Source organism: Pezoporus wallicus, unplaced genomic scaffold (assembly GCF_028554395.1).
Source record: "Pezoporus wallicus isolate ANWC-B61680 ecotype Strahan unplaced genomic scaffold, APGP_CSIRO_Pwel_v1 contig_7073, whole genome shotgun sequence".
NCBI classification, from domain to species: domain Eukaryota; kingdom Metazoa; phylum Chordata; class Aves; order Psittaciformes; family Psittacidae; genus Pezoporus; species Pezoporus wallicus.
Genome location: NW_026641326.1, coordinates 4,805,835 through 4,832,732, shown reverse-complemented (window position 1 = coordinate 4,832,732; position 26,898 = coordinate 4,805,835). Strand labels below are relative to the sequence as shown.

Below are 26,898 nucleotides of genomic sequence, written 5' to 3'. Positions count from 1 at the left end.
AGGCTAGGAGCCAACAAGGATTGAACATGTGTTATTGACCCCTAAACATACTTCTTGTCCAGTCCCAGAAAACAATTTAAATTATGACTATTTGCTCATTACTGATTATTAATGCATAGAAAGTATGAGTAATGCATTCTTTCAGCCTACCTCATTTCTCAGCTATCCTAATTTAAATTCTGAGTGGAGTGAATCACATGTGTTTGTATGCATTCACTACAGTGTTTGGTGATATTCAACTCATGGTGAGGGAATAGCACCTCTCTCTGGTAAAGCAAAAGGGGCTGCAATTCCCATTTATTAAATGCTTAAATCAAAAAGAATTTTTATAACTTTCCCTTGAGGGGTCTGATCCTGAATCCACTGAAGGCACTAACAAGACATATTTTTATGATGAGATCAGTGTCTAGACTTGCAAATTTGTTTTATTTAATATATGAACTGTTCCTTTCTACTCTTCCTCAGTGGACACGTGAGGTGATAGAAGGGAGAAGTGAGATGAAGAGAAGCCCTGTTGCACTTGCTGAGAATATATGACCATATATGAAAATAGCTCTTATCTATGTCAAATTCTACAGGCTTGGAGTTCAGAACATTAAGCTTGTTCTTCTTTGTCACATTTAATTTCTACATTGAGCTAAAATCCACAGCACATGCCAGGAAGAAGTCACACCTTTGGCAAAGGGCAAACAATCTTTTCAAACAGTTGCCCACCAGACAAGTGCTGTTGCTCCTGAAAGCCAATTTCTCAAGACTTTGATCCAAAGAAGGGGGTTAATTGTGGAAAAGAAAACCTGCAGCTGTACTGCTACATGATCCAAAGAAGCTGACCACGGGATCACACGAAGAGAGCAGGTAAAAGTAGCTAGGATTAGCCAACCACTGTGGAATTTCTTTTTGATTCCTGCAGCTGATAACCTTGAATTCCCTCTCTTAGGCGGCAAGTAACAAGAACCAAAGATAAATCCCGTAACTAAGGGGGTGAGCCATATGAATGAAGCTGGAATTTAGCTATTTCTGAAAATTTTAAAGTAGAATACTGTCATGGTTTAAGCCCAGACATGTAACTGCTCTCTCACTACCCCCCTTCCTCCCCCCCAACTCCCGGAGGGATGGGGAGGAGAATCAAAAGACTGTAACTCACATGGATTGAGATAAGAGCAGTCCAGTAACTAAGGTATAACACAAATCACTGCTGCTACCACCAATAATAATAATGATAAGGGAAATAACAAGGGAAGAGAATACAACTGCTCACCACCCGCCAACCGATACCCAGCCCGACCCGAGCAGTGATCTCGCCCTTCTGGGTAACTGCCTCCAGTTTATATAGTGGGCATGACATGCTGTGGTACGAAATACCTCTTTGGTTACTTTGGGTCAAGTGTCCTGTCTCTGCTTCCTCCCGGCTTCCCCTCCTCCCTGACAGAGCATGAGACTCAGGAAGTCCTTGGTCAGACTAAACATTACTGGGCAGCAACTAAGAACATCAGTGTTAGCACTGTTCCCGGGCTGAAAGTCAAAACCACAGCACTGCACCAGCTACTAAGAAGGAGAAAAATGACTGCTACTGCTGAACCCAGGACAAATACTCAAAGGAGAGGGGACATGAAGACTGGGAGCAGTAAGCAGACCTGGTACAGATGTGTTTAGGCTTTGTTTTACCATCTAATATAAAACCTGATTTATCTGGGATTTTTTAGGATTTACATATATGCATCAATTGCAATAAAATATTTTACATAGATCTGGGCAATGATGTATTCAAGCTGCAGAGAAAACGAGAGAGAGGCAGGACTGGCGTAAACTGTCTGTGCCCTGAAAAGGGGATCAAGGGCTAAGGACCTCCAGTTCTGGCCCACAGCAAAAGATTCAGACTCAGGAAATGTTAACATATTTTTCAAATATCCGGGGCCCAAATGCTGCAGCTTCATAAACCTAAAAAGGTTTGTTAAATAAATCCTCAAAGGAAATAAAAAATATTTCATGGTGCTTTAATTTAGTCTATTAATTAGCCCTTCCTAGTTAACCCACCTCTCTATGCATACTTACAAATTAACATTACTATAAAGCAGTGTTATCTTGTCATATTGTGAAACTCAGATGATCAGGGAGAGCAGTGACCATGTATGCATGACTACTGCAAATAAACTATTACCATGACTGAAAGAAAGAATGTGGAAAAGAAAGAATATTCTTATTGCCTAAGGTAGAAAAGGTCTAGTTGCACTATTTCTGTAACAAAAGACTGAATTTCTATAATATTCTGAAGAAGTTATGTGATCTGATTTATTTAGCAATGCGTCCTTCACAGTTTTGCTGTCAGAACAGCAAGGGATTTGTATTTGCTTTTTTTTTTCAGCACTTCTAACTGCACCAATTTCTTATTTTATACTTTTTTAAAGGTAGTAAAGGAGTCCATAGAGATTATAGTTGCTGGGCAATAAAAAGAGAGCAGAAATAAGTTCATTAAAATAGTTAATCTGTATGTGACATGTTTAATCATATATATAGAGAAAGGCAGACCAGGTTCCTTCTCTTTATTAGGAGCAAAGTTACATGTGATTTTAGTAGTTTAATTAGCTGTGTACTTTTATTACAGCCATACAAATCTTATTTCATTTTCTGCTTTCTGTCACAAGGATCTCTGGAAAAATACTATGTAGATGATTTATTTTCTCTCCTTTAAAACTGTGACATTAACTATTTTGTCATTTAACAATCAAAAAACCCTCAAATTCTACTTTGCATCAGTGGATGAACAGGTAATATTTTGCACACAGAATTTAAACAGTCTCTCCCTTTGCCTCAGTGTAAATCCTCCTCCTTTTGTTTACTCCTGCTAAATGCCAGAAGCCCTTCTGGGATGCTCAAAAATTACAATGCGCATATAATTATTGTTAGTAAATTAATACAGAAGCACATGTAAATACTGTATGCAGTATGTAAGTATTTTTTATAAGCAAATCAGATGGGGGAATATCAGGCTACTAGAATCTCAAGATCTAGGCTTAATTCAACTATTGAAATTCTAAGTCTTAAACAGTGCTTTCCTCACTCCTTTTTTCAATGTCAGAAAATCCAGGGTCTACCTGTAGCAAACTGTATACTGAGCATATTTTCTACATACTGTAGGGTTAGGCTGTGTCTGATAGGATGAGCAGCTCTTTGTTGAATAGACAGTACAATCAAAATGCAAATAAAGATTTGACTGAACACTAAACAGAAAATTATTTTTCATCATCAGCTGAGCAGTTAAAAATAAAACTGCTATTGGTGAAAGTGGGGAAATAATTGGAAAGTTCTCTATGCCCTGTAGCATGGGCTGTTTACCCAAATATTGCTGTTTCATTGCAAGCACATATGTGAAATACTTCTCAGATTTGTACTTTCACAAATACTTCTCTGATTTACTTTTAGCTGCATTGTACGTTACTGTAACATGGGAAATACTTCTCCATGTCACAGTTTTAAATAACATTATTTTAATGTATTATAACTATGTCTTATGTGACCCAAACTAACCTCTGTGAGGTCCTATGCACAAAATCTGGTGTTCAATTTCCAGGGCTTTTTGAATTACTAATTCTGGGTTTGGTCTTTGAAAATGATAGTAGGCTAAAGCAATGTTGTTGTTATATTTGTAAACTAAAAGCGTTAGTAATAGGTGAAATTGTGTGTTGAAACAATAGTACAAAGAGAAAAGATAATTATATTTGAAAATCTGTTAATCAGTAGAGGGGGTTTATGTATTAGGAAAGTTTAAGAACAAGTTGAAATTCTTCTATTGTGTATCTTAGTTACTTTATAACTAAGCATTACAATGGTAGCTATAACGATAAGCAACTCACATAGTCATATATGGGAAAGGGTATATGGGTGGATTTAGGGGAGTATTGTGAAACTCTACCGAAGCAGAACTTACGAAAGTACCAGGAGTAGTCAAGTGAAAATAAGAGAATGCTGGCATCCACATAATGGTTGGGACATGTCCAAGGAACAAAAAGTGAACAGGACAAGCTGAGGAAGACTTCTTACTTCATCCGAGGAAGACTCCTTACTTCATCAGGACGACCACCAGAGGGGGGCTGCGCAAGCACAAAAGAGGCTGATGTCGTAGTAGACTGATGTGGCAATCCTTGATGCATATGTATTAGTCAATGATGTAATCTGTGTTGAATATGCATTAGCTATGAAATTCCTAGTGTATAAATTGCAAGCACGATGTGACGGGGTTGAAGCCAGATTTGGGTGCGTACCCCTGGTTTCCCAGCGCTGCAATAAAGCACCTCATATAACCATTCCGGTGGTTATGTGTCAGTTCTTACGCTAACAAAAGGGTTGCTAATAAAGATTACAGTTCTTTCTTAGACACTGTTGCCCATTTTCCTGTCTACATTTGAATATGGAAATATCATCACAGTTATATATTGTGCATACTGTTCACAACTTAAGTTGCTTTTGATTTTAATGCTTTACTGTTTAATTGGCATTAGCATGTAATAATGTAGATGGTTTGTGTTAACTCACAGATAAGCTACTGGCCATTGCAGACAAAATGTCAATAAAGCCCTGCGAAGACCATGCAACCCCATTCCAGTTGTTGGGGGAGTATACAAGTATGCTGGTCCAGTGGCTAAACCCTGCCTAAACAGAAGAGACAGAATATGGAGGCTGATGTAGTTATGGCTTATTATACAACCTGTACAGCTGTGAAGCAATTATGCCATAGCCTGGGGGTATAGTCTGCTTCCCTGAAGCCTCCACTGATGTCTCCTACATGAAGCTGATTCACTCCGGCTTTGTGTGTGGTAAACAGTCAGCTCTGATAGCATTGCAGTGGACTAACTGCTGATGAACACAAACATATGTATCATACAATTACCCGCGTGTATTCAGTTTGGCTTTGTTCTCAACCAGGTTTATATCCACAGAACTGTATGGCCACCACTAAAGACAAAGAGGCCTCTGGCATCAAAGTTTTCCATCAATGAGCTGCCAAAAGAAATACTAAGCTAGCTGTGTGTCAGTGGTGTTTAAATGATATTATTAAAACAAAGAATTCCCACCGATCCAGCAACTGATTTATGACGGTACCTTTTGTTCTGGTGCAGAATCTCTGGGCCTTTTCTCCAGTTAATAACTGCTCTGTGAGAAGCACTTGGTTTACACCCAATTGTAGCTTCACCTCCAATTTGAACAACAGACTTTTTTTTCCACAGGATTTTTGGAAAAATCAGGTGCTGCAGCTGAAAACAGAATAAGAAAGAGCAGAGCAGTATGCAGCTGACAAGCTACTAAATGAAGTTGCTAAATTCTTCCAAGTTACATAGTAGGTGAATCCAATAATTTCTTTGTGTTTGAGGTTTTGGCGAAAGTACAGGTATTTAAGAAAAAAGATGTATTTAATTACCAAAGAAAGGAATTCATTGTGTCTTATTTAATGTTTATTCTGCTTCTGTCTACTTAGAAACTGTCTGCTCTGACAATCTTTCCTTAGGATTATCTGCAGGCTGGGAGAATACCTCTATCTATGACGAAGAACCTTGAGCAGAGCTATGTCAGCAGGATAAACATCAAACTCCTGATCCCAGTCACGTGTACTCATCTGCAGAGAGTATTCAGTTATAATCACAGATTTTCAACGGCTTTCTGTTCAAAAACTGACACTGTTTACTGAAAATATGTTTATTTCTTCAGTAATTTATGTGAAAATTCACTCTTGAAGGAAAAACCACAAGAACTATACAACAGGTGATCTTAAAGTCTTTTACTAGTTTCACTAGTATTTGGCCATTGAACAAACTTTATATTTTAATATCTATAACAGAATATATATATGTACAAATTCCATTTTATGTGCATTAGTAATCATTAATGAGATCACTTGCTACGTTGTTTTTGCATACATATTTGCCATATGCTCTTTGTTTATAGTTAAAACTATTTTTCTTGCTTTCTCAAAAGACTTAAAAACTGCAGAATAACTATTAATAACTCAAAATACTAAGTGAGAAACAGCATTCATTAAACTTGTGTGTATGTGTTAAAAAAAAAGACCATAGATGGATTAGATTCTTCCCCCAGGGCTGTCATGAAACAAAATTAAAAGAACATTTGTATGTGGGTGAAAAGCAAGCAGCAAAGAAATAGCATCAGACTTGAACTGCCAGGTGGAAAGTAATCTACTAATTCCTTAATTTCAATTTTTCTCCAATGAGTATCCTTTTATACTCAGCACCTGCTCATTTTAGTGGCGTTTACTCACCTATCACTTGCAACTCAACACTGGCATAAATAGTGCCACGCTTGTTTTCTGCCACACACTGATAGAGGCAAGAGTCTGACATATTCAGCATAGGTATGATAAGAGTTCTGTTTTCTATTTGAATTCTTTCCTGATAAAGAAATATAAGCAAAAAACACTGACAGGGACAATGAATGTACAATCCCAAAATTTTTTGGTATCACACTGGTGCTCCTGGTCGTAATTCAGAAGCAGAAATGTTAATTTACCTGGAAGCAGCGTGGACGAATATGTCAGAAATATAAAATGTGATGTAAACCTCACTATATGATGATGGTTATGTTTTCAGACCTCTTGGCTTCAAACTTCCTAAGAACTTGAGGCATGTGTCGCAGTGTCATTGCCTTAGGCAGGTTTGCCCAGATGTTCCAGCTGTGGCATGCATTTCTGTGCTTGCTGAACTGTGATTCTGTGGGTATGCTTCACTGTGAAGCAGACGCTGAAGTGGCTACCATAAAGCAGGTACGGCTGCTCCACACTGGGAGCCTGGAGCATGTTCCATATGGCTCCCAAGAAGCTGCACCAGCAGCCCTGTCTGAGGCCATGGTGAAACATGGCCTACCCCTCTCATCCAATTAGATAAATCAGATGATGATGATCTAAGATGATCAGAAAAGCTCCACAGGAGACAGAGGTGCTCAGATAATGGAAACATTTCAAATGTCATCAGATCACAAGCCACAGAAAAATGATCTACTGAAAAAGCTCTACTGAAAACCAACTCTTTTATATTCCTATTGGAAACCCACAGGCAGCCGTTCAGATCGGAGGGAGAGCATGCCCCTCATAGCTTGAATTTTATACGCACTAAATTTCTTCAGTGCAATTCTGCCAAAATAGAGAAAGCTACACAGTAGGTAAATTTGGACCAGAGCTTAGGTTTGGGTGTACTTAAAGGAGTTTCATCTGCTCTATTTTGGCAAATAGAAAAAAGCCTGTTTCATGCGATAGACATAACTTTGAGATAATACATTGTGATTTTACAATTGCTAACCTCTAGAGACAGTATTAGCTCCACTGAGGAGGAGAGGAGGATCTGACCCCCAAAACCAGTGAGTTTGGAAGAAACCCACAACAGGGATTATAAATACCATCACGAAATGCAAGTCTGAAATAACTGATACTGCTATTACGCTGCTCCTTTAACCTGGCTTTACTGCCTCTGAACCACTAATGGGAGCATACACTGAGTATACCGTACAGTCTTTGCTGAACAGTTGCGAACATCTAAGACCTATTTGTGACCTGCTGAACTTATAGAACCTAACTTTTTGTGTGGCCACAGATAAGCCGGTTGAACAACCTGTTGGGAGGGATTTCACCTGCTGTGCCTGCAGAGTGCCACCTATTGAGACATGGAGCTCTATTTCTCTACACTCTGGCTTTTCCTTGGAGGTCTCTCAACTGAGAACTGATCCAGACCAACCTTGTTTAGCTTGGAAATTTGATGAGAGCACAGCCTGCAGTTGTATGGCTGGTGTATTGCAAACTAATTAACAACATTACATTACTTATCCACTGTTAAATTTTCTGGTTTTTGAGGCTCTCACTACAGATATTTTTTGCATACTTAATTTTACCTTCAGGCTGTTTGCCATCCTCTCTACACATTCTACTTTTACAATCATCCTTTGAATGTGTAATCCTCTTCTAAAGCAACTCTCATGTTTCATACACATGCTGAATTCCCCACCATTCTCTGCTGGCTCTTTTGAGCTACGCAGACAAAAAGAAGAATAAAGCATGCCATGTACACAAGCAGCAATAATGCAGGGATGACCAACTAGGTGCTCAGAAATAAAGGTTTGACAAAGAGTAGACAACATCTTCAGAGCCATCCCCAAGGTGTAAAGTGTCTGGAAAGTATTCTACCTATGATACTTCTGGCGAGCAGGGTGCTGTGAAAGACTGAATATTTTATTACACCTTCCTTGTACTTTCACCTCTAAACTATCCATTTTGACCATTGAGCAATAGCATTCCACGTTTTGTTGCCTGAAGTATTCCATTTACAATATACCGTAAGTACTGTGAAAATGTTGGTTGAAAATATCTGTAGAGTGTTTTATTCTTTTTTATAGAAACGGTACAATCTAAGTGACAGATTCTAAATATCACTGTCTTCAAAGAGAAAGACTAGATAATATTACTGAGGAAGAGGTGACAATAAGATCATGTTTAGGAAAATTTCAATCCAAGTAAATTCTGGCTAGCCTTCTCAGATGCTAGTTGGATTCCATTTAGGACTAATCCAGCAGAAAATCATAAGGATGATTGGACCCCACTCCAATTGCTTCAAAGAAGTAGTACTAAGTCAAACAAGTCCTAGTTCTGCAACCCAGCAGGTGCTAATTCACCCCATATGTTTTGGAAATTATTCTGTATCTGTTATTGCCAGACAGAAATTAATCACAGGATTATTTTTTCCAACCAAGTAAAAATACATTGCAGATGAGCCATGCCATTTTATGCCTGATAGATGCTGAGTAGATGCTTAATAAAAGAGGAAAACTTGGCCTCAGCAGAAGGCAACCGCAGCAAAGAGCCTCTTGCCACAGAAGTCATTCTCCATGAGGTTGCCAACAACTGAAGATTAGAAGACAAATGTGCCAAAGCATAGCCACCACAGAAGTATAATTATACTGCCTGGAAAGAGACAAAGGATTTCAAAGAGCTGTCTACATAAGTATCTGATCAGGTACAAGTGAGCTTCAATCAATTGCCTCTCTCCTCCTGCACTCCTTCTACTTCACTACTTCCCTTTCCACTTGATCCTTCTTTTTCCTTTAAGAAAGTTCTTTCACTTATTCACATTTTCCTTATAAAGTTTTCTTTAGTCTATTATTTCACTGTATAGTGCCAGAAAACTATTAATCTCAATATTAACCGATTTTCATAGCTAATTCAGTTAAAGGATTAAGATAGCACAAGAATTGCCATACTGCATGAGACCAAAGATCTATCCAGCCTACAGCTTAAGAACACAAACAGAATTAAAACACAAGTTAACAGGCAATTTTGTAATGCCAGCTCTGAAATACACTTCCACAAACAGTCATTTGGCATCTTATCAATTCCCCAAATTACAGATTATGTCTACAAATGTGTTTAGTGTTTCTGGATAGTGTGAGGTGTCCCTGCCCATGGCAGGGGGGGTTGGAACTAGATGAACTTAAGGTCCTTTCTAACCCTAACTATTCTATGATTCTATGATAGACCCTTCTTTCATTAACTACAAATTATATTTTTAAACCTATCCATACCTACTGGCATATCTTGTACTAATTAGATGCTCTGTAAGAAGCCATATGAGAAAATTGGCATATCTCTATCTGAACTGGCAATACCATACATTTTCTATAAAGATTAACTCGAAGAACCGAGGCTTTGTTCCTAGGATTTGCTGGTAATATATACATTTTGATGTTAACCTTTAATTAAGTTTCTGAAAAAAAGGTAATGCACTGTAGAATGAATGTCATTACTAAATCATGAAAAAAAACCCAAACAAACTAACCCAAAAGATGAGCAAGAAAGCAAAAAAAAAGCCATCAGGAACCTTACCTCTGGTATGAGTGGCTGGCCATTTTTTAACTGACTGTAGGAAGGGCTTGGTTTTCCCTTAGCTTTACATTCCCAAAATAAACTGTCATAGAGAGACAGAAAGGCATTTTGGATCTTTTTATCCCATTCAGGGAATGCTGAAAAGAATATGCAAACCATTTTAAACAAGAGAAAAGTGATGTCGCTGGAGGTATGTTGCCATTAATTAATGAACTGAGCAAGGCTAATTAGTATTTGTCCAACACGTTCTTTTTGTATCACAAGTAAATTCTGCAAAACAATTCTTTAGCATTAAACATCAGGACTAACTTGGGAAAAAATGTTGGAGATCAAGTGGCTGGTAGGCAGGCAGTTGGTTTAGATATTGTTCGTTTTTATGGGCAAAGTTTGCAGAAGCAGTGATTTTAGATGTCTGAAATTCTGGTCATGCTCTCTGAAAGCACTATAACTACTCCTTTTTGAGAAACAGTCTTCCTCTAAAGGTACTTGAATCTGTGCACCAAAAATAGAAATTTCAAAATCATTTGTCAGTTAATAAAACACATGGATTATAAATATTACCCCTCTATTTTACCCACATATCTGAGACCATGGGTTGTTTGGTTGTAATTTACCACACAAATAATACACAAAAGAATTAGGGCTACTCAGATTAGGATAACAGCTTCTGAATACTTGTGGCACATTGGCATAAATTCATTTCTGTGTAGCAGCAGAACTTTCAGGAATCACATATGAGCTCTGCAAAAGCCACATGCAAGTGAGATAATAGGTTGCATCCCTCTGCCTCTACCGTGATTGGCTGGTGTCCTAACATCCTATGAAAAATGTTTGGCTGGGTTATTAAATCATAATGCTGTAGTCTCCATATGTATATACATATATATACATATATGCAATTCTTACATAGAGCAATTCAGTTTTAAGAAGATAATCATTACCCTTTGAGACCAGCAGAATAAGCCTTCCTCTACAGCATGGTTCCGCAGGTAGCTCTTGACTCTGTCCCAACAGAGGACTTCAAGATCGTCCAACACCAGAGTAATACCATGCCAACAAGCTGCTTCCCAGAATGGGGAAGTATCTGGGATATATCTCACCATGCTTAGAAGTGATTCTAATTATACCTCATTTTTATTGCACTCAGAGCCTAAGGCACGGGATCCAGGTATCAGACACAAAGCAACAATGTCCAGGAAATAAACCCTATTTCCTCAAGACAAGCTGCCTACTGAGCAAGAACACCGCAGCACAGAAATTAAGCAAGAGGAAGTCAATTATGCAGATAATATACCAGCCCACTCCTAATATGATAAAAACCAAACTTGTGCAAAAGCTTAATGACTGCTGTTTATATATTTCACTATGAACAGCTATTAATTAATTTACAAAACACGTTTAATAAGCTCATTGTTTTAGATTGCATTAACTGATCATAATTTTGTAATTGCCTATGCTGTTATCAATCATGTCCAGGTAATCTACTGAACTTAATTTTAATGGAACTGCTTGATTGATGTTCTGCAAAAATTAGTGAACGAGAATAAAAATAACCCCCCAAAAGCAAAGAAGCAATTAAATATTCAAAAGAGCAGCAGACTGCTGTATTCCTGGCATGTATCTTGATATTAGTCATGGCTGCAGGAGACTGGTGGTTTATCAGCAAAGCCTGCATCTCTTCATTAGAAGAGATTTACTTATAAAGAACAAAAATACTTTCCAAGGTCTTCTCAACAGATGTTAGTCAGGTGTAGGCTCAGTCTAGCTTTTTGTAATTTTTGCTCACTGTTACTTTTGCCGTGCTTTTGGGTTGGGTTGGTTTTTATTCCCACTCATTTGAAAGATTTATGAGATAAAGAAATTATCTCCTTTCTTATTTATGTTGAAATATGTTACTTTCTCCAAGTATTAACAATGGGACTAAAGAGCATATAATTCGTTGTGGCTATAAGGAACCATCATGTGTGACTCGCATCGCAGGAAATTAATGCATGAGGGAAGGGAAAAGGAAAAGGAGAACAGTTTCACAGATATATTATTCTCCACTTATAGACAAGGAGGATGGAAGCAGTGGAATGAGTTTCCCCTGCTCTGCTCTCATCTGTTTATGGAGCAATACAGTTCAGCTAGAATAAGGGGTGAAATAATCTTACAGCCACATGAACCAAAACCTCATGAATCCTTCCCTGATCTGCATCTGGGACAGCACAGCTTTATGCTGCTGTGAGCTACTGAGAGTAAACCTTTCTGCCTGTTTCATGCAAATGTACTAGGGATTTCTTTCTGCCTTATATTAACCTTTACAACTTCATCATGTCACAGCCCACATTTTCAATCTGAGTTTTAATGCAAAATATCTTTATTTGCTGAGGATGTAATTCAGTGAAGGTCACTGCAGACCTACAATCATTATTTAATCAGCTTAACCTGAACTACATTACTTATCTCCAGTAAGGGGCTAATAGACTTCATCTATAAAATACATCTGAACACCATCATACTCAAATAAAAACCCAAAAGAATTAATCAATCTTCTTACCATAGACAGATAATTGACCTCTTGCAATGTTTATTCCTCGAATGTTTCCTGCGATGCACTCATAAGAGCCTTCATCTTCTTGCTGAACATTTGGGATTTCAAGAACTCCTTTGGTTTTGCTGTGCTCATTTTTGTCAATGAGTTTACATCAGACCTCTTCCAGCTAATACTAGGGACAGGACTAAATAATTATATTTTATAAGAGAAAAAAGAGAACATTTGTTATAGCAGGGAGAACATAATGTTAAATCCTTTCAGAAGAGTAATAATATGTAAAAAAAATGAATAATTTACATTTCTGACATACAGAGGTACATAAGGCAGGTTTTATAACCTATCTTAATTTATTTAGAAGCAAAAGTCAAAGAGTGGCTTGAAGTTCTCAGTCAATTCTATGATTTCTTCTTAGGCCGATTTGGATTTTTCCCACAGTAACTCTTAGCTAGGGCTCAAGCCTGCCTGTAAACACTGTGACACTGAAGAAGTGACTTTGGAAGTCCAAATAAGCTCCATAGAAGCACTGAATTATTGACTGGTTTTCAGACCAAACAAATTCCCTATAGCATTACAGGTATTTCACACTTCAAAATAGGAAATATTGGACAAGAACTCAAAGGACCTAAAAATACCAATAAATCTAGGTATAAAAAATGGGGGCCAGGGTAGAGGAGGGCAGACAGATAGCAGAGTGAAGAAGTGGAAAGCACGAGACACTGAAGCTGAAAGGAGACAGAAACAAAAGAGAATATTTCTTATTTCATGTTCTCATAGCTTTCTGTCATTTTCATTTATGTTTGGATCAATGTATTCAATACAATAAAAATATAGTCAAGTGTGAAGGCAGCTATAAATACTTCTTGGATTTCTCGTAATATCACAAACCCAACAAGCCTCACTTTCATGATCTATTATGTCACCAAAACACTTTGAAATATTAATAGTCTTGGATTTCACAGTTACTTTCTGCATTTGCAAAACTTAAGTTTCTTTTTCTAAACAGATGAGCAATTACATTTTGAACAGCTTTTTACAGAAGCTTTGGCTAAATGCTGACTTTTTGATTGGAAATAACATAAACAGCAAACAGTCAGTGCTGAACTTGAAAACATAACTTCCATGGAAATTAGAAGGGCACGTTGCCCTTGCCTGCCAGTCCCCAAGGCCTCAGTCCTGCAGTGCTGATGTACAAACCATTTATTCCGTTTTAGCAGGGGCTAGAACTGCTTGCACCTTATTCAGGTCTCTGGTTCAAATCCATGTTTATTGATCAAAGAAAGTAACTTGTATGTAGCTGTGATTTGATTAACACAGGTAAATTTAAGCTTAATTTCTGCATTTTGAGTCTATATGGCTATGATGTTAACAAGTTCACTTAGAGGCAGAACCACCAGGATGCAGATGTGTGAGTATTCAGCAAATTACACAGATTGAACAGCTAGGCAGGTGTTAGCAGAGTAACTACAAACAAAATCAACAGAAATAGTCTATGTGCAGGGCAATTTACAGCTTGACCACTTCAACATACAACAAAAAAATCCCATAATAACCCTATGAGCTATTTAAGCAGCATAATAATTTCTCTAGCTACCTTGTATTTTCCACCAGAACTGAGCTGCCCATGAAAACAGTTTGGAACTATAAGCAATTTATTCCAGATTCTGGTATTAGCTCTGCACTGGTAAGTGTGTACATATACATGAATACCTTATAAAGGCACTCACATATTCTGACTCTCACAAGGCACCTCCAAAAGCTGAACAATTTACTACAAATGAAAGGGATTGGGATATGCCAGATACCATCAACTAGTGAAAATGTGTAAAGAACTACTGAGATTTTATTATTCTATTTCCCATTTTGGTTCAAGGCCTATATAGATGTTTAAATTTCAAGTCTTTTTGGAAAACAGTTCTCATCACCGCCTGTATTAATTGTTTTTCATTATGAGACCAAAAACCTATTTCAGATGCAAACTGGTTTAATATTATTCCTTACAAGGAACTTTAAAAGGGTTTGTCTGTTTTGCTTAAATGCACTGGTTAGTCTGTTAAAAGGTACTGTCTCCTCCACAAATCTTGCATGACATTATTTGTGCAGAACTTCTGTAAACTAAGTTACTTTTAGTTGTTTGAAAGAAATGCAGCTCTAGTGCAGAATAGGTCTGTCCCACAATTGCTTGCTTTAGTCAGGAAAACAGCCAGAGGTATTTTGCAGTCTTACAGTAGATTGATTCAGATGGTTGGTGACAGAAAGTAGAGTATGGCTGGCTTTTAAAATGCTACTGCATATTAAACAGTGGGTGAATAGCTACTGTGTAACAGAAGCATGCAGTGCATTGAATGCCAAAAACGTTTAACTACTTATTTTAAAGGCATTTCTTTTGGATTGATTTTTTTTTTTTGGTAACAAAGACATTAAAGAAAACTAAACCCATATGGGAGAAGGAAAACAATTAGATGCATTCATTCACACTGTGCTACCTGAAATTGTTTCATCTAAATATTTCCTGTTCTAGGAGCCATTTGTTTTCTTTTAGTACCAACTATTCATGAACAAGGAAAGTCTGCGCTGACACCAAGGCCAGAGGCAGGGCTCTGTGGGAAAAGGCCTCTTCTGTCAACTTGTCAAGTCAAGTTTACCGGGGCTTGAACTGAAGATGCTGTTCTGTTTTCCTTATCCACACCACATACTAATGACATCCTTGGAGAGGTTTCAAACAAACTCATCTCATTTTTTGGCCACATACAAGGGTGTTGGAAATGCACTCCCTCTATTGTTAGCTGCAGCAGGATGACAAAAGCATCAGTTTGGTTCATCAGTTTTGCTGTGTTTAAATGTGTAATTGCAATATATAGTTAACAACACTGTTCTCCTGCCAGGGAGTCTTGCACCAAGTGGCCTAGTTTTATCAGCAGAAGGAATTGATTTGTCAAGACAGCAGCTCCTCATCACCCTGAGCTATAGGTTAAATAAGCAGACTGCAGAAGGATCCACAGCTCAGCCGTGTACCATCATCCATAGGAAGGACCTTCGTTATCACCACAGCTTGAGAAGATCTGCATTTCTTCATTGTCTTTGCTGACGCTCCATTATCACTGACTTTCCAGTAACTTCAGTCACTGTATTTTGCAGAAGGCAGGTTTTTTTGGCTGGTTTCACTGTCTTCTGATATTAGTTTACATTTTTATATCCAAATCTCCCAACAGCAACTATTACCACAGTACGAAACCTTCAAGGTAACCCCCCCCAAATTTAAATATAAAATTTAATTAAATTGCTTTTTGTAACAAATTGTCTATTTTCCATGTCAATGCTCTAATAAGTGAAGCTGTCCTTCACACGTAGGTAAAATATATATATATAAACCCAAGTTTAATAAATATCGCCTTGTGAATTTTTGTAGGATGCTATATAATCATTCTATTGAAGGCCAGTATCCAACATTGCTACACAGACTAGTACCTTCCCGTGGAGATCTGGGGTAGTCCCGCAACTGGTGGGTCTGTGCTCATTTAGTTACTACCAATAACCAGATTAAAATACATAACTGCTTGGGGATAAAAAGTTTTGGAATATATAAAGAAACAATGAATACACTTTTCAAATTTATTACACTTCATAGACAAAGTCTTGCTTTCACTTTAGTAAATAAGAAGAGTGCATAAATATGAGAGTGTCTCTGTACATAAATCTACAGCTTATTTTAAATCGTCAGAGCATCTAGGAGTACTAATTTAATTTATATTCTACATACAGGCACTAGAATCACAAACTTGTAAGTTACTAACGCAGAAAGAAAAGGCAATGGAAAATAATTTTTGGTCGGTGACAAGTCTTGTCACATCGAACATGAAACTAATTTGTCTGCAGCATTACAACCCACACCAAGATGAAGGTTCCACCTTTTTGCAGCAAAGACTCAGCAGCCAGAAGATGCATGGCATCTGTGCCTCATCTTCCGTCATATGCGTCTGAGGACATTTCACAATAAAATGAAATCTACAGCTTTGATAATAAAGGCGATGCCTAGTTAAATAAAAGAGACAAAGCTGAGGTTTGAAAGCTGCTATCATGTCTGCATCAGCTGCTGACATAAGGAAGAATTAGGATTAAACCACTCTGTCTTCTAATCATCCTGATATATTACTTAGGAAACTTTCCTGAAACCTGCCATTGTGTCCCATTCACTGTCCTACACAAACTCCTTGAGAACATCCTAGAATAGCTATCTAATGAGGAAGAGAAGCCTGGTATTCTTGCATAAAGCAGAATACCAATTAATCATCTTCACCGAACCCCCTTGTAGCTGTATGATTTCCTATTTATACTAACAACCTCTAGAAAAACCCTTCCTTGAATACATACACAGGAGTATATACAGTCTTCACACACAAAAAAATAATGCTCTGGGTTGAGAAAAATACTGTTTTATATCATTCACATGTGCTCTTTACAGCCTTGACTGGCAGTGGCCCATCTGCAGGGATTCTGGACAGATTATTTTCCTAACTTCAAGAAGGGAAAGAAGAAAAATGTAAAACACAGGCACAGTTTAACAAATATGTGTTCCAGACATGAATCTACTTTATTTTCATTCAAGAAACTATTCTTACTTGTGCAACAGAAAAAAAATAGTTATTTGGGAAGAAAGCTACAGAAAGTAGCACAGTAACTCAACTGAACATAATTCTTTCCATGGTACTCAATCCCTCAAAGACATAGTGAACAATAATTTAGATGTATAGCATGATTAATATAGCTTGATCCAAAACATGACTTTTAATACTGGCATATTATTAAACACTGTCAACGTAATGAATATTAGTGCAGAACACAAACCCTCATCTCTCCTATTAAATTGCCACAGGCTGCAGTATTTGAAATAGTCAAGCTATTTCATATTTTAGTTTTCCCTCTTTTAAAGAATTAATTGTAAGGTGGCTTTTTTTTCTTTCCCTTTTTAGATTCCCCCTGCCAGTCATCAGACAGTCACATACTGCACACATTCCCTTTTGCCAAATCATACTTCCCATCACAGTGAGGACTAATTTACTTTTCAAAGTCTTCTCTACTATTCATGGTCTCTGTTCTACAAAGCAGGATTCAGAGTCAAGAGTTTGCCCAAGTGCTTTTGTCCATTTGGGATCCATCCTTCCAAACCCTCCCCCCAGAAATAAATACTGACTCTTGCCTCCTTATATTTATTTTACTGAAAACAAGCTAAAGTTTATGACTGGGCTAGATGACAATTTTGAGATATTTCCATGTAAAATGCAAAAAAGAGAGCCTTGCAATAGACCTCTGTGGAATATACCTGTCCCTGGGTGTCCCATGCCTAGCTGTAGGAGTACTTAGATGGTTTTGAATTCTCCCAGCTAAAAAGGCATCTTAAAACTCAGCCATAAGTCTGGCCTCTTGTACTTGTTTTAAATGTGAAAGTGTTTTTTGAATAAAGTCCAATAGGTATGATTTGCTGTTCCATACAGAAAAAGAGATGCTATTTCTCTAAACACCATGAAAGTACTATCATTTAAGATTTTTGGAGACCAAAACCACAGCAGGTTGCCTATAATCTGTCTTAGATGTGAAAGATTTCTGTTATTCATAGCACAGAGGTAGTAGCAGCTAACAGCATTGTCTGAACCAGTGGACTAACAGTATGAATATAGAAAATTATGGATAATGGGAAAGCAGTTCTGAAATCCAAGAGAGATAATAACCTTTAGTGCTTGTGACAGATCAGAGGTATAGCTCAACAAATGTTGAGTTGAATTGATTTTAACATAAACAGACAATAGTAGAGGCTAGAGTTTTAGTGGAATTTAGGCATCTAAAGGTGCAGATGGCTACACTGCTGCATTTATATGTGCGTAGCTGCAATTGTAAACAGCTGGAGGTAGGAAACTTAAAGCTTTTAAAGTTACCACTGATCACCTACGTACCTTTAGAAATCTGGCCTTACCTAATAAGTTAAGAGTATTTCACTTGGAATTTGTTTCTCTTGCTTTATTCACATATAAATGCCAGCTCTGAAATAAAGCTTTTTCACTGATTGACACATTAGTGAAAGTGTGGTTCAAGGTCTGTTCAGAGTGAAAAAGCGGACTGAAAAAGTACATTTGGGTATGAGACATCTGTAAATAAAAAACAACCTAGAGGAGAAATTCTCCAGTGACACCTCTAAAGAGCCTTTACTCACAACAGCATCTCTCAAACACATGCACTAAACTAGATGCACATTAACAATATTATATAATAAACCTGTGAAGAATGGATTTTCACCCCATGGATTACTGCTATTTATGCAGTATAACTCCAGGGATATACGGCAGCACAGGTTTCAGCTGTAGTCCTATATATGAAGAAAAATGCATATTCAAGCTGCATTAACCCCCTCAGCCATTTCATTTTCTAAGCACAGCACAGAAGGGTCTGTGCTCACTGAGGGATTTCATTATCTGTCTTTTCAATACACCTTTTTTTTCCCCTCAAGATGTTCTTAAAGTGGCAAAACCTGTGTTCAACATTAACATGACCCATCTTTACCCCTTCAGTAAGAAGGCACTGTTTTGTAGATACCATTTGCTCTATTTTGAAATGCTCTTCTGCAGTCAGTGTATCATTGTTAAATGCTTTCCATGCAACAGATGGAAATGTAAAATGACAACTTGAAAAGCAAAGCCTGCACTGACTCACACACAATTAAGGAGGTATTTAAAGAGAAGTAGCTTGACAGTATTTGGAAAGGAAGAATCAGCTTTAGCAGGAATATTCCAGTCTGGTACTTGTTTGGGGCCAAAAAAAAAAATGCATATGTCTTAAATAAAGATTAGCCCTAAGGTTAGTTTATATAAAAATCTCATCTGAAAGGGAAGCCCATTTCCTGTCTTATTAACTTTTTATTTGCTTTATTTTTCTACTTCCCAGCATAGGTTCCAGAGGAACGTTGATTAATTTGTGCTGTCTGCAAGTAAGGCTTTTAACCTCTGGGAAAGCTCTAAACACTTTAAAAGCTTATAGCCTTAAAACGGGTTGTTGAGGTAAACTTAAACTAAATAGAGGTCAACAATGTGAGGTTATTTTAGCTTTTCTAGGGAAAACAGTTGCTCATTGGAAAGACTAGTAGGCTGGTTGCATTTATTCAGTTAACTATCTGCTGTTTGAATACAGAGCACCCCTTACTGTTTGAATGCACTACTACTTCTGTAAATGAATACAACAAAAATAATGTAGGAAAAACATAGGCTACTGCAAGCCTAATAGATCTGTAGACTTTAGCAAGAAGGGCTGCTGATAGGGCTTCACAGGGTTCCTCAAAATTACTGTGTAGGTGCTGGGAGCCATGTGTTAGATCCTTTCTACACAGTCTACATGCTTTTGAAACACAGTCTGTTTCTCCAAGTTTCATTCTTAACAATGCCATACAAGAAAGCATTTGTTTTGATAAGAATAAGATATGAATGTGCAGTTACACTAAATGCTGTAACCAGAAGTAAGATCTCATCTCAGAGTAAAAACTACTCTTAAGGAATACAATTCCTGTTCCAGTTTTCCCTCCCTATCTTTCCTCCACCCACCTTTATGCTGTAGCCAAGAGAGCTTCAGTTATGGTGTAGTTGTGTTTCATATCCCTGGGAATATATAGGGCAGAAACAATCAAACCAAGATAAGGTTACAAGGAAAAAAGTAAGTTTCACAAATTCACATTCTGACCAAATGAGTTCTACTGTGCAAATTAGAAAGAGCCATTGCTTCTCACAGTAGAACAACATTAGAACCTTAGAACCCACATTTTCAGAAGACAAAAATCTTACTTTCCAAGGACAAAGCATTCCAGTTTAACAGATGAGCCCTTCGCTGCATATGTTGTTTCTGGAAAACGCACTTCAATCTTTGGTTCATACTCCCCCATCACACCTGTTGAACATCAAAACACTCCAGTTGAGCCTAAGACCTGTCTAGTGCAACAGAATTTCAGTGTAAAAGAAAGTATGGTATTAATAATGTTAGAGCCTTATGTTCCACCCATGGCAATCAACACATTATGTCTATGGAACAGACTTAGCCTTTTGGGTGAAGTTCAACTTTATGTTGAAAGCTTATGCGAAATCTGTGAGTTCTGCGCATTTGAATGTTGGAGAGCGTGGCTTACATTACAAGTATGTTGTGCATTAAGGTTTTAGATATAAATTAGGATTTATATCTCAAGGTGTGAACAGCAATGCCTTTAACATTGCTCACTTCTTAGGACAGTAGTTATATTCTGGATACAAGAGAATTATGGAATTCTGTGTCCAAAATACTAAAGACTTAAGACTTTCAAACATCCAAATATGAGCTCCAGACCTGAGAAAGGCTGATTACATGTAATTACCACATCTGAAACTGTAGTTTAACATCTGATAAACCATAGTATCAGCTTAGGACATTAATTTTGCAACTGGTTTGGGATTGTTTTAGCAAACTAAACTTTCAGCTGAACTTGTTAAATGTAACTCATTTCAACAGTAATGGTTCATATGAATCAGACATTTTCTTCCCTGTGAGGGTGCTGAGGCACTGGCACAGGCTGCCCAGAGAAGCTGTGGCTGCTCCATCCCTGGCAGTATTCAGGGCCAGGTTGGACGGGGCTTGGAGCAACATGGTCTAGTGGAAGGTGTCCCTGCCCGTGGCAGGGGAACTGGAAGATCCTTAAGGTCCCTTCCAAACCAAACTATTCTACCGTGTTCCTGTACAGTGTCTTTGTCCAGAAAATTAACTGATTCTTATTTTATATTTAAGAGGGGTCTGGCTAATGCACATAAAATTCACCCCTAGAGGCTGCATATTTAGTACACAGTCCAGAGGCCACCAAAGTGAACAGGAGAAGATGAAAAGACTGATAGTACAATTCTGAGGAAAAGAATAGAGTGATTGAAAGGAAGGAAATATTCAGAAAGGATCTTAAGCATTTACAATTGCAGCTATACCAAATTATTAGCTTCTGAACCATGGAACTATAACTTTGTTTTGGGTGATCCAATTATGTTATAAAGCAGCACAGTTTCATAGTGGAAGTATTATTCTACAATGCATGGTTGAGTTTATTTACCTTAGAAATCTAACTCTGTACAGACTTCTGTTACTGATTGTCACCACTGTTTTGCAAACAGTACAAGTATATTGAAATTTAGATGAACAAACTTACAAACTGAACTTTGTGTAAAGATTTCCTAGGTATATATTTCTGACTGTGAGCATTTAATTGGAAGTCTTGCCAGAAAGTTATTTGTGTATATGTAGGTGAATTTCTCACCTCAATGACTCACTTTGAAACACCTTTCTAGATTTGATAGTTGAGATAAACTTAGATTATAAATTTAGAAAGCTTTGGGCAGATTTAAACGTCAACACAGGCATTCATAAGATGAAAAATATTAGTGTATCATTTGACATTCTCATGTTATTTTTCAGTGATATTGCACACTGCTTTCTTTGCATACATTTAACTCATCGTCCCAGTCCTGACAGTTCAAATGTCATTTCAATCCAGCAGAAGCTGTACAATCATGTCCCTGCATAACTTTTTACCGGAAGCCTTTCACCTCCATGAGGATGTATGGCAGTATCTGGAGGTACACCAGTTAGGATTGTGCTGCACATCTGTAGCCAAGGATGCCCAGATAACTTACCATCACTGCGGAGAGTGAGAGGAGTGGGTAGCCCCTGCACACTTTGATCTGCTTTGGAGTTAGTCACAAGTGTAGTTACCCACATCTGGTGGCTCTACTTTGACAAGGTACAGATTTCCAGTTTCTTGAGAAACAAAGCAGCAGCTATCTTCCTGAACATATAAGGTACTATTGTTGAAGATCCATGTATAGGACAAGCCTAGAAAACACCAGATACGTATCATGCATCCTTTCCCATATAATCTGCTTCCCATTAGTGCTTAAGTGCAATATTGCCGGTTGAAACAAGTCAGCTATAGGGCAAACCACTGAGGATGCACAAATTAGTAAAGACAAGGTAAGCATTGCTTTAGTTTTAAACTCATTTCAAGCCACTTCAGAAGTCAAAAAAGTTTTTGCCCCGTTACTTTTCATTTTCCTGTTTAGCCTATTTTTAAGTAGGAATGGCAGTGCTGCAGTGCCATGAGAGCACTGTTTTAGTAAATAATTTCTGCTTGTAACACTTTCCCTATGAACATCCAGACAGTAAATTGCTGGTCGGTGTTACAGCTCCTTTCTTCACTCCAAATGTGGAAAAAGGAAACTGGTAACATGGAGCTTTATCATGAGATTATCATGACAGGAGAGCTCAGCTGCATGCATATATTTTGGAAGCAATTTAAAACTATTTGACTAGCCCACCCTGGAAGTGCAGATCGCCCTGTGGGATTACCATCCAAGGGCTCTTCTTTTCAGATGGGCTCTTTGGACAAGCCTTGTTATGCTGCCAGCAGGTAGGTTCAGTGCTTGTAACACAGCATACCACAGCGTGGGTACACCTGAGGTGTTCTGCCAGCCCCACACTGCAGCTGCTCTGCATCGGTGCCAGCACCCCACAGTGGGAAGCAGGACTGGAACTCTGTCTTTAATAAGACAGAGTAAATCAGAATTTTCAAAACCTACCGGTTTAGCTGTCCTTAATTAAATGTATAATTCATAAGCTAACAGTGTTCTGCCAACAGCTTCATTTTTACATATTTTCCCTATCAACAATCCCATTTGAAAGATTATTTATGTTTTCCCTGCCCCCCTTCCCTCCAGTTACAACATGGGTACTGTACGGCAATAAGTCTGCAAACTCTAGTAGTTTTGTGGACTTTTATGTTATCATCTTCTAACATTTTAGGATTCTCATTACAAATTATGCATCTCCAGGGAGCAATCAATGACACTTTCTATACTTGGCTAAATCCTGCAAATAGGCTCTGGTTTACTACAGATTAACACTAAACTTCTTTCCCAGGGTACAGTAAAACTAGAAGATATAAGCCCTAAAATAATGTAATTTGTGTGTACATGTACGTTATGTATACACATGAGATAAAAGCACCCTGTTTTCACATTTGCATGCACTGCTAGATACTTGGTTTAAGCATCTATTTACAGAAGAATATATGAAGCAGGGTCAGTTTTACCACAGGGAGGATCAGCCTATAGCTAGAATGATGGGATGTAGCTATGACCTGATATATCTTCCAGAGACTATGTCCTCACTGTGCTTGTGTCTCATGCACAAAGTTTAGTGGCTACAGTCTGGCTATACAAACAGACTGAAGTGATGAGTAGGCAAAGCTCTGGTTTCAACTAATTTTTGAAGTTTTAATCTGCAAGTGAGGGACTGTAAGGAAAAAGGGTAAATAATCTGTTCAATGAAACAACAGGTTGTAAACTTGTGATTTTTGAAGAAAAACATTAAATCTGAAACCTCTTCAGATTTCAGAACACCTGAGGGCTTACACCCTGACCCCCCTTTCATGACAGCTGGAACCCTTGCTTTCCTCCTCACACAGACCTACACAGAGGCACATAAGGGCTTATGTGCAACAGAAATGCACTGAGCAGCTGGAACATGATATTTGGATTCCCAGCCTTCTGTGACAGGATAGTGTATCTAATGAGAAACTGGAGGTAAACTAAAATTTGAGTTAATATGAAAAAGGAGTTTGGGTATTCCCTTTCCAACATCTAGTTCTGGTGCTGGGAATTACAGGGCTGAAGAAAGCACTGACTCACTCTAACAAGGTACCACCATATCTGATAAGACATCAAATAGATGTCCATGAAGGACCTTTAAACTATGTTACGGTATGCAATCAAAACACATTCTTACTGTATGACCTGATGATGCAGCTAGAATGTATGATTCCTAGTAAAACTCTATTAAAACCAACTTTATGCTACACAGACATTCTTCATGAGGTCAGTCCATGAATTAAATAATAAGTAAAACAGAAGCGGCCCTTGTCTGTCCTGATTTCAGTTCTCAGGGGGTTCCAGCTGACTTCATTTTCTGAAGTTTGTTACTCTCTCTGTCCTGTACTCCACCATTGCCTTAGGGCCTATTGATGAATTTTCCCATTAACTGGGAACAAGTGCAGTTTAAATCCTTTTCCCCTGAGAATAAGGGATATAAACATCACCACTCTTCTAAGTGCAGGTTCATCACCACCAATCCGCAGGCCATACTTGCCTAGAGCATAATTCAGCTACACTAAATTGTAGAAACCCTGATTTTAATTGTCTTCAACAGGATTTGGATGAAATCTCATGAGAAAGGAACCAGACTTCAGAGATCAAACTTTTTTGTCTTCTAAGGCATAATACCAGCAGAATGATCCCTTACAGAATATCTTTCTTTACAAAAATTAAGTGACAACATCAAAAGATATAATAGACTAGAAAATTTAATGTTGCATTACAAAAGAAGCTACTACTACTTAAACACTTCCATTTTGGGTCACTTTGAATAAATCAGGCATATATCAGGACCATTGAATGAACAAAAGGCCCACATTCATTTGAGTAAGTACATCAGAAACTGGGAAGAGCCTGGTGAAGGTGATGCTGAACAGAAGGTAGTAGAGACATAGAAGGGAAATTGTAAAGAGATACTAAACTCACAATAAAGTCTAGCTTAAATGAACCTCAATATTGTGCTGCCAGCTATTTTATGGAAGAACAAATAAAGTTACAATCGTAAGGGGTTTTTTTTGTTTCCCATTTAACCACAGGATTTCTCGACAATGATTAGGAGCACACGACATATCCATCACAGCATCAGTATTATTGGATTTCAGAGACTGCTATGAGAGGGTTTCAGCATAAAAGGTTTTACACAAGTCTTAGCCTTTATCAGCACCAAAGATTTTTGTGGGCTTCTTTTCTCCATTTCATTTCTTCCTTTATGCATAAGCCTGTTTGGCTGTAACTTTCCCTCCAAAGCATCCACTTTTCACATGATTTTGAAGATGAACCAACATGCCTGAAGAGAGGGAATAGAAGTTTTTCTACACCAGACAAAATAGCCCAATTTTCCTGTTACTCTTTTCACTATAGTTAATGTTTTTGAACAATAAACGTGTGAGGTAAAGCTACATAATGGGGCATAAAGGAGAGAAGCTACTGAGGAAGGAAGCCCTTCCAGAGGTGTACACTGATCACAGGGTGTTGTGTGTGTGGTTTTCAGTTCTCTGATCCCAGGGTGTGTATGGGTTTGGGTTTTTTTTTAATCCAAGGTAGGTGATTGTATGGTGTCAGCATCCTTTTTCATTCTAAAGGCCCCCAAAAGCAGGTCAACTCACCTTCCAGCCAGGCACTGCCTGGTAGGCAAGTCCTAAGCTTGGCAAGGCAGGACAGCATCACCTATGCCCATCAGCTATGAACACTTTCTGTCAGAGCACAGCTAGGAAAGAAGAGCAGCTGATGATCGCTCCCTTTATACCAGTCTAGGGAATAGAACATTTCAGCAGTTTCCTCAGCCCAAGCAAATTCAAATCAATTCTGCTCATTCTGCCAGAGAACAGCTACAGGCTGGTCTCAAGGAGGAAACTCTCCCTCTCCTGACAGAGCTGGCAGGAAGGGATTAAAGATTCATAGGAGCATTGAGAAATAACAGCAGAGAGAAAAGGACTCTAAACCCATGACTAAGGTTTTCAGCTCTATAAACAGTGATACACTTCAAACCTTCACTTTAACATTACACATTTTATCAAGTAGGCTCTTGTATAAAATGCAGAAGCAACTCGAGGCAGAAGTCAAAGACCCTTTTACATAAAGCAGCACCACTTGTCTCATCCTGTCCTTTCTACACACCCAGTTTCCTATATCATGATTTCACCTGCACCTCCTTCCCCACCCTTCTGAGGGCTGAGGATTTGGAATATTCACACACTGAGCAGATCCATAGAGCTCTTGCTTGAAAGTCTTTTACTTTTTTAATGTAGCCTTGGTGTAGTAATGTCAGCACAGAGAAAAGCCTACAGACTCAGCATCCCAGCTTCAAATCCTGGCAGCTCTTACAGACACATAAATGCAAATGCATAAGGGACCCTGCTGCTCCTAACAAGATTAGCAACTTCCTTAAAGCTCTGTAGGGAACCACCTAGAAGGAAATAGGCCTTACATTAGACTTCACTTCTAAGAAAATAGATGAATAACAATCCATCTTACAAACTTGTGTCAAGTATTACCATTTAAGCAGCAACTCCTTAATCATAGTCAGGTCAAGCTTGTACACAGCTAGAGAAATGAAGGCTTCTTCAAGCTCCCTGCCTTCTGTCTACGAGTATTAACTCCATACAAAAAGCAACCTTTAGACAATACAATAATGTTATATGTTGATTACATGTGGAAAAAAAAAAAATCAGCCGACCTAAAGAACTTTTCAGCTAGAGAAGAGACACTTCTCAGAGAAAGAAATACAGCTTACCTTCCCACCCCTGCACTCCAGAGCCTCGCTAACAAGCAGAGGAAACTCACATGCTGAACTTTACAAGGTG

At 38.1% G+C, this 26,898-nt stretch overlaps 1 protein-coding gene across 1 annotated transcript in view; it reads right to left on the bottom strand.

The window, feature by feature from the left end:
• Positions 1 to 26,898, bottom strand: part of LOC130606516 (contactin-6-like) — a 146,727-nt gene that overhangs the window by 35,732 nt on the left and 84,097 nt on the right. The window contains 9 exon segments of the mRNA XM_057422950.1: positions 5,098 to 5,216; positions 5,218 to 5,249; positions 6,269 to 6,398; positions 9,872 to 10,008; positions 12,411 to 12,539; positions 12,542 to 12,591; positions 20,225 to 20,327; positions 22,082 to 22,146; positions 22,148 to 22,280. Of these exon segments, the coding sequence (XP_057278933.1) occupies positions 5,098 to 5,216; positions 5,218 to 5,249; positions 6,269 to 6,398; positions 9,872 to 10,008; positions 12,411 to 12,539; positions 12,542 to 12,591; positions 20,225 to 20,327; positions 22,082 to 22,146; positions 22,148 to 22,280 (898 nt within the window).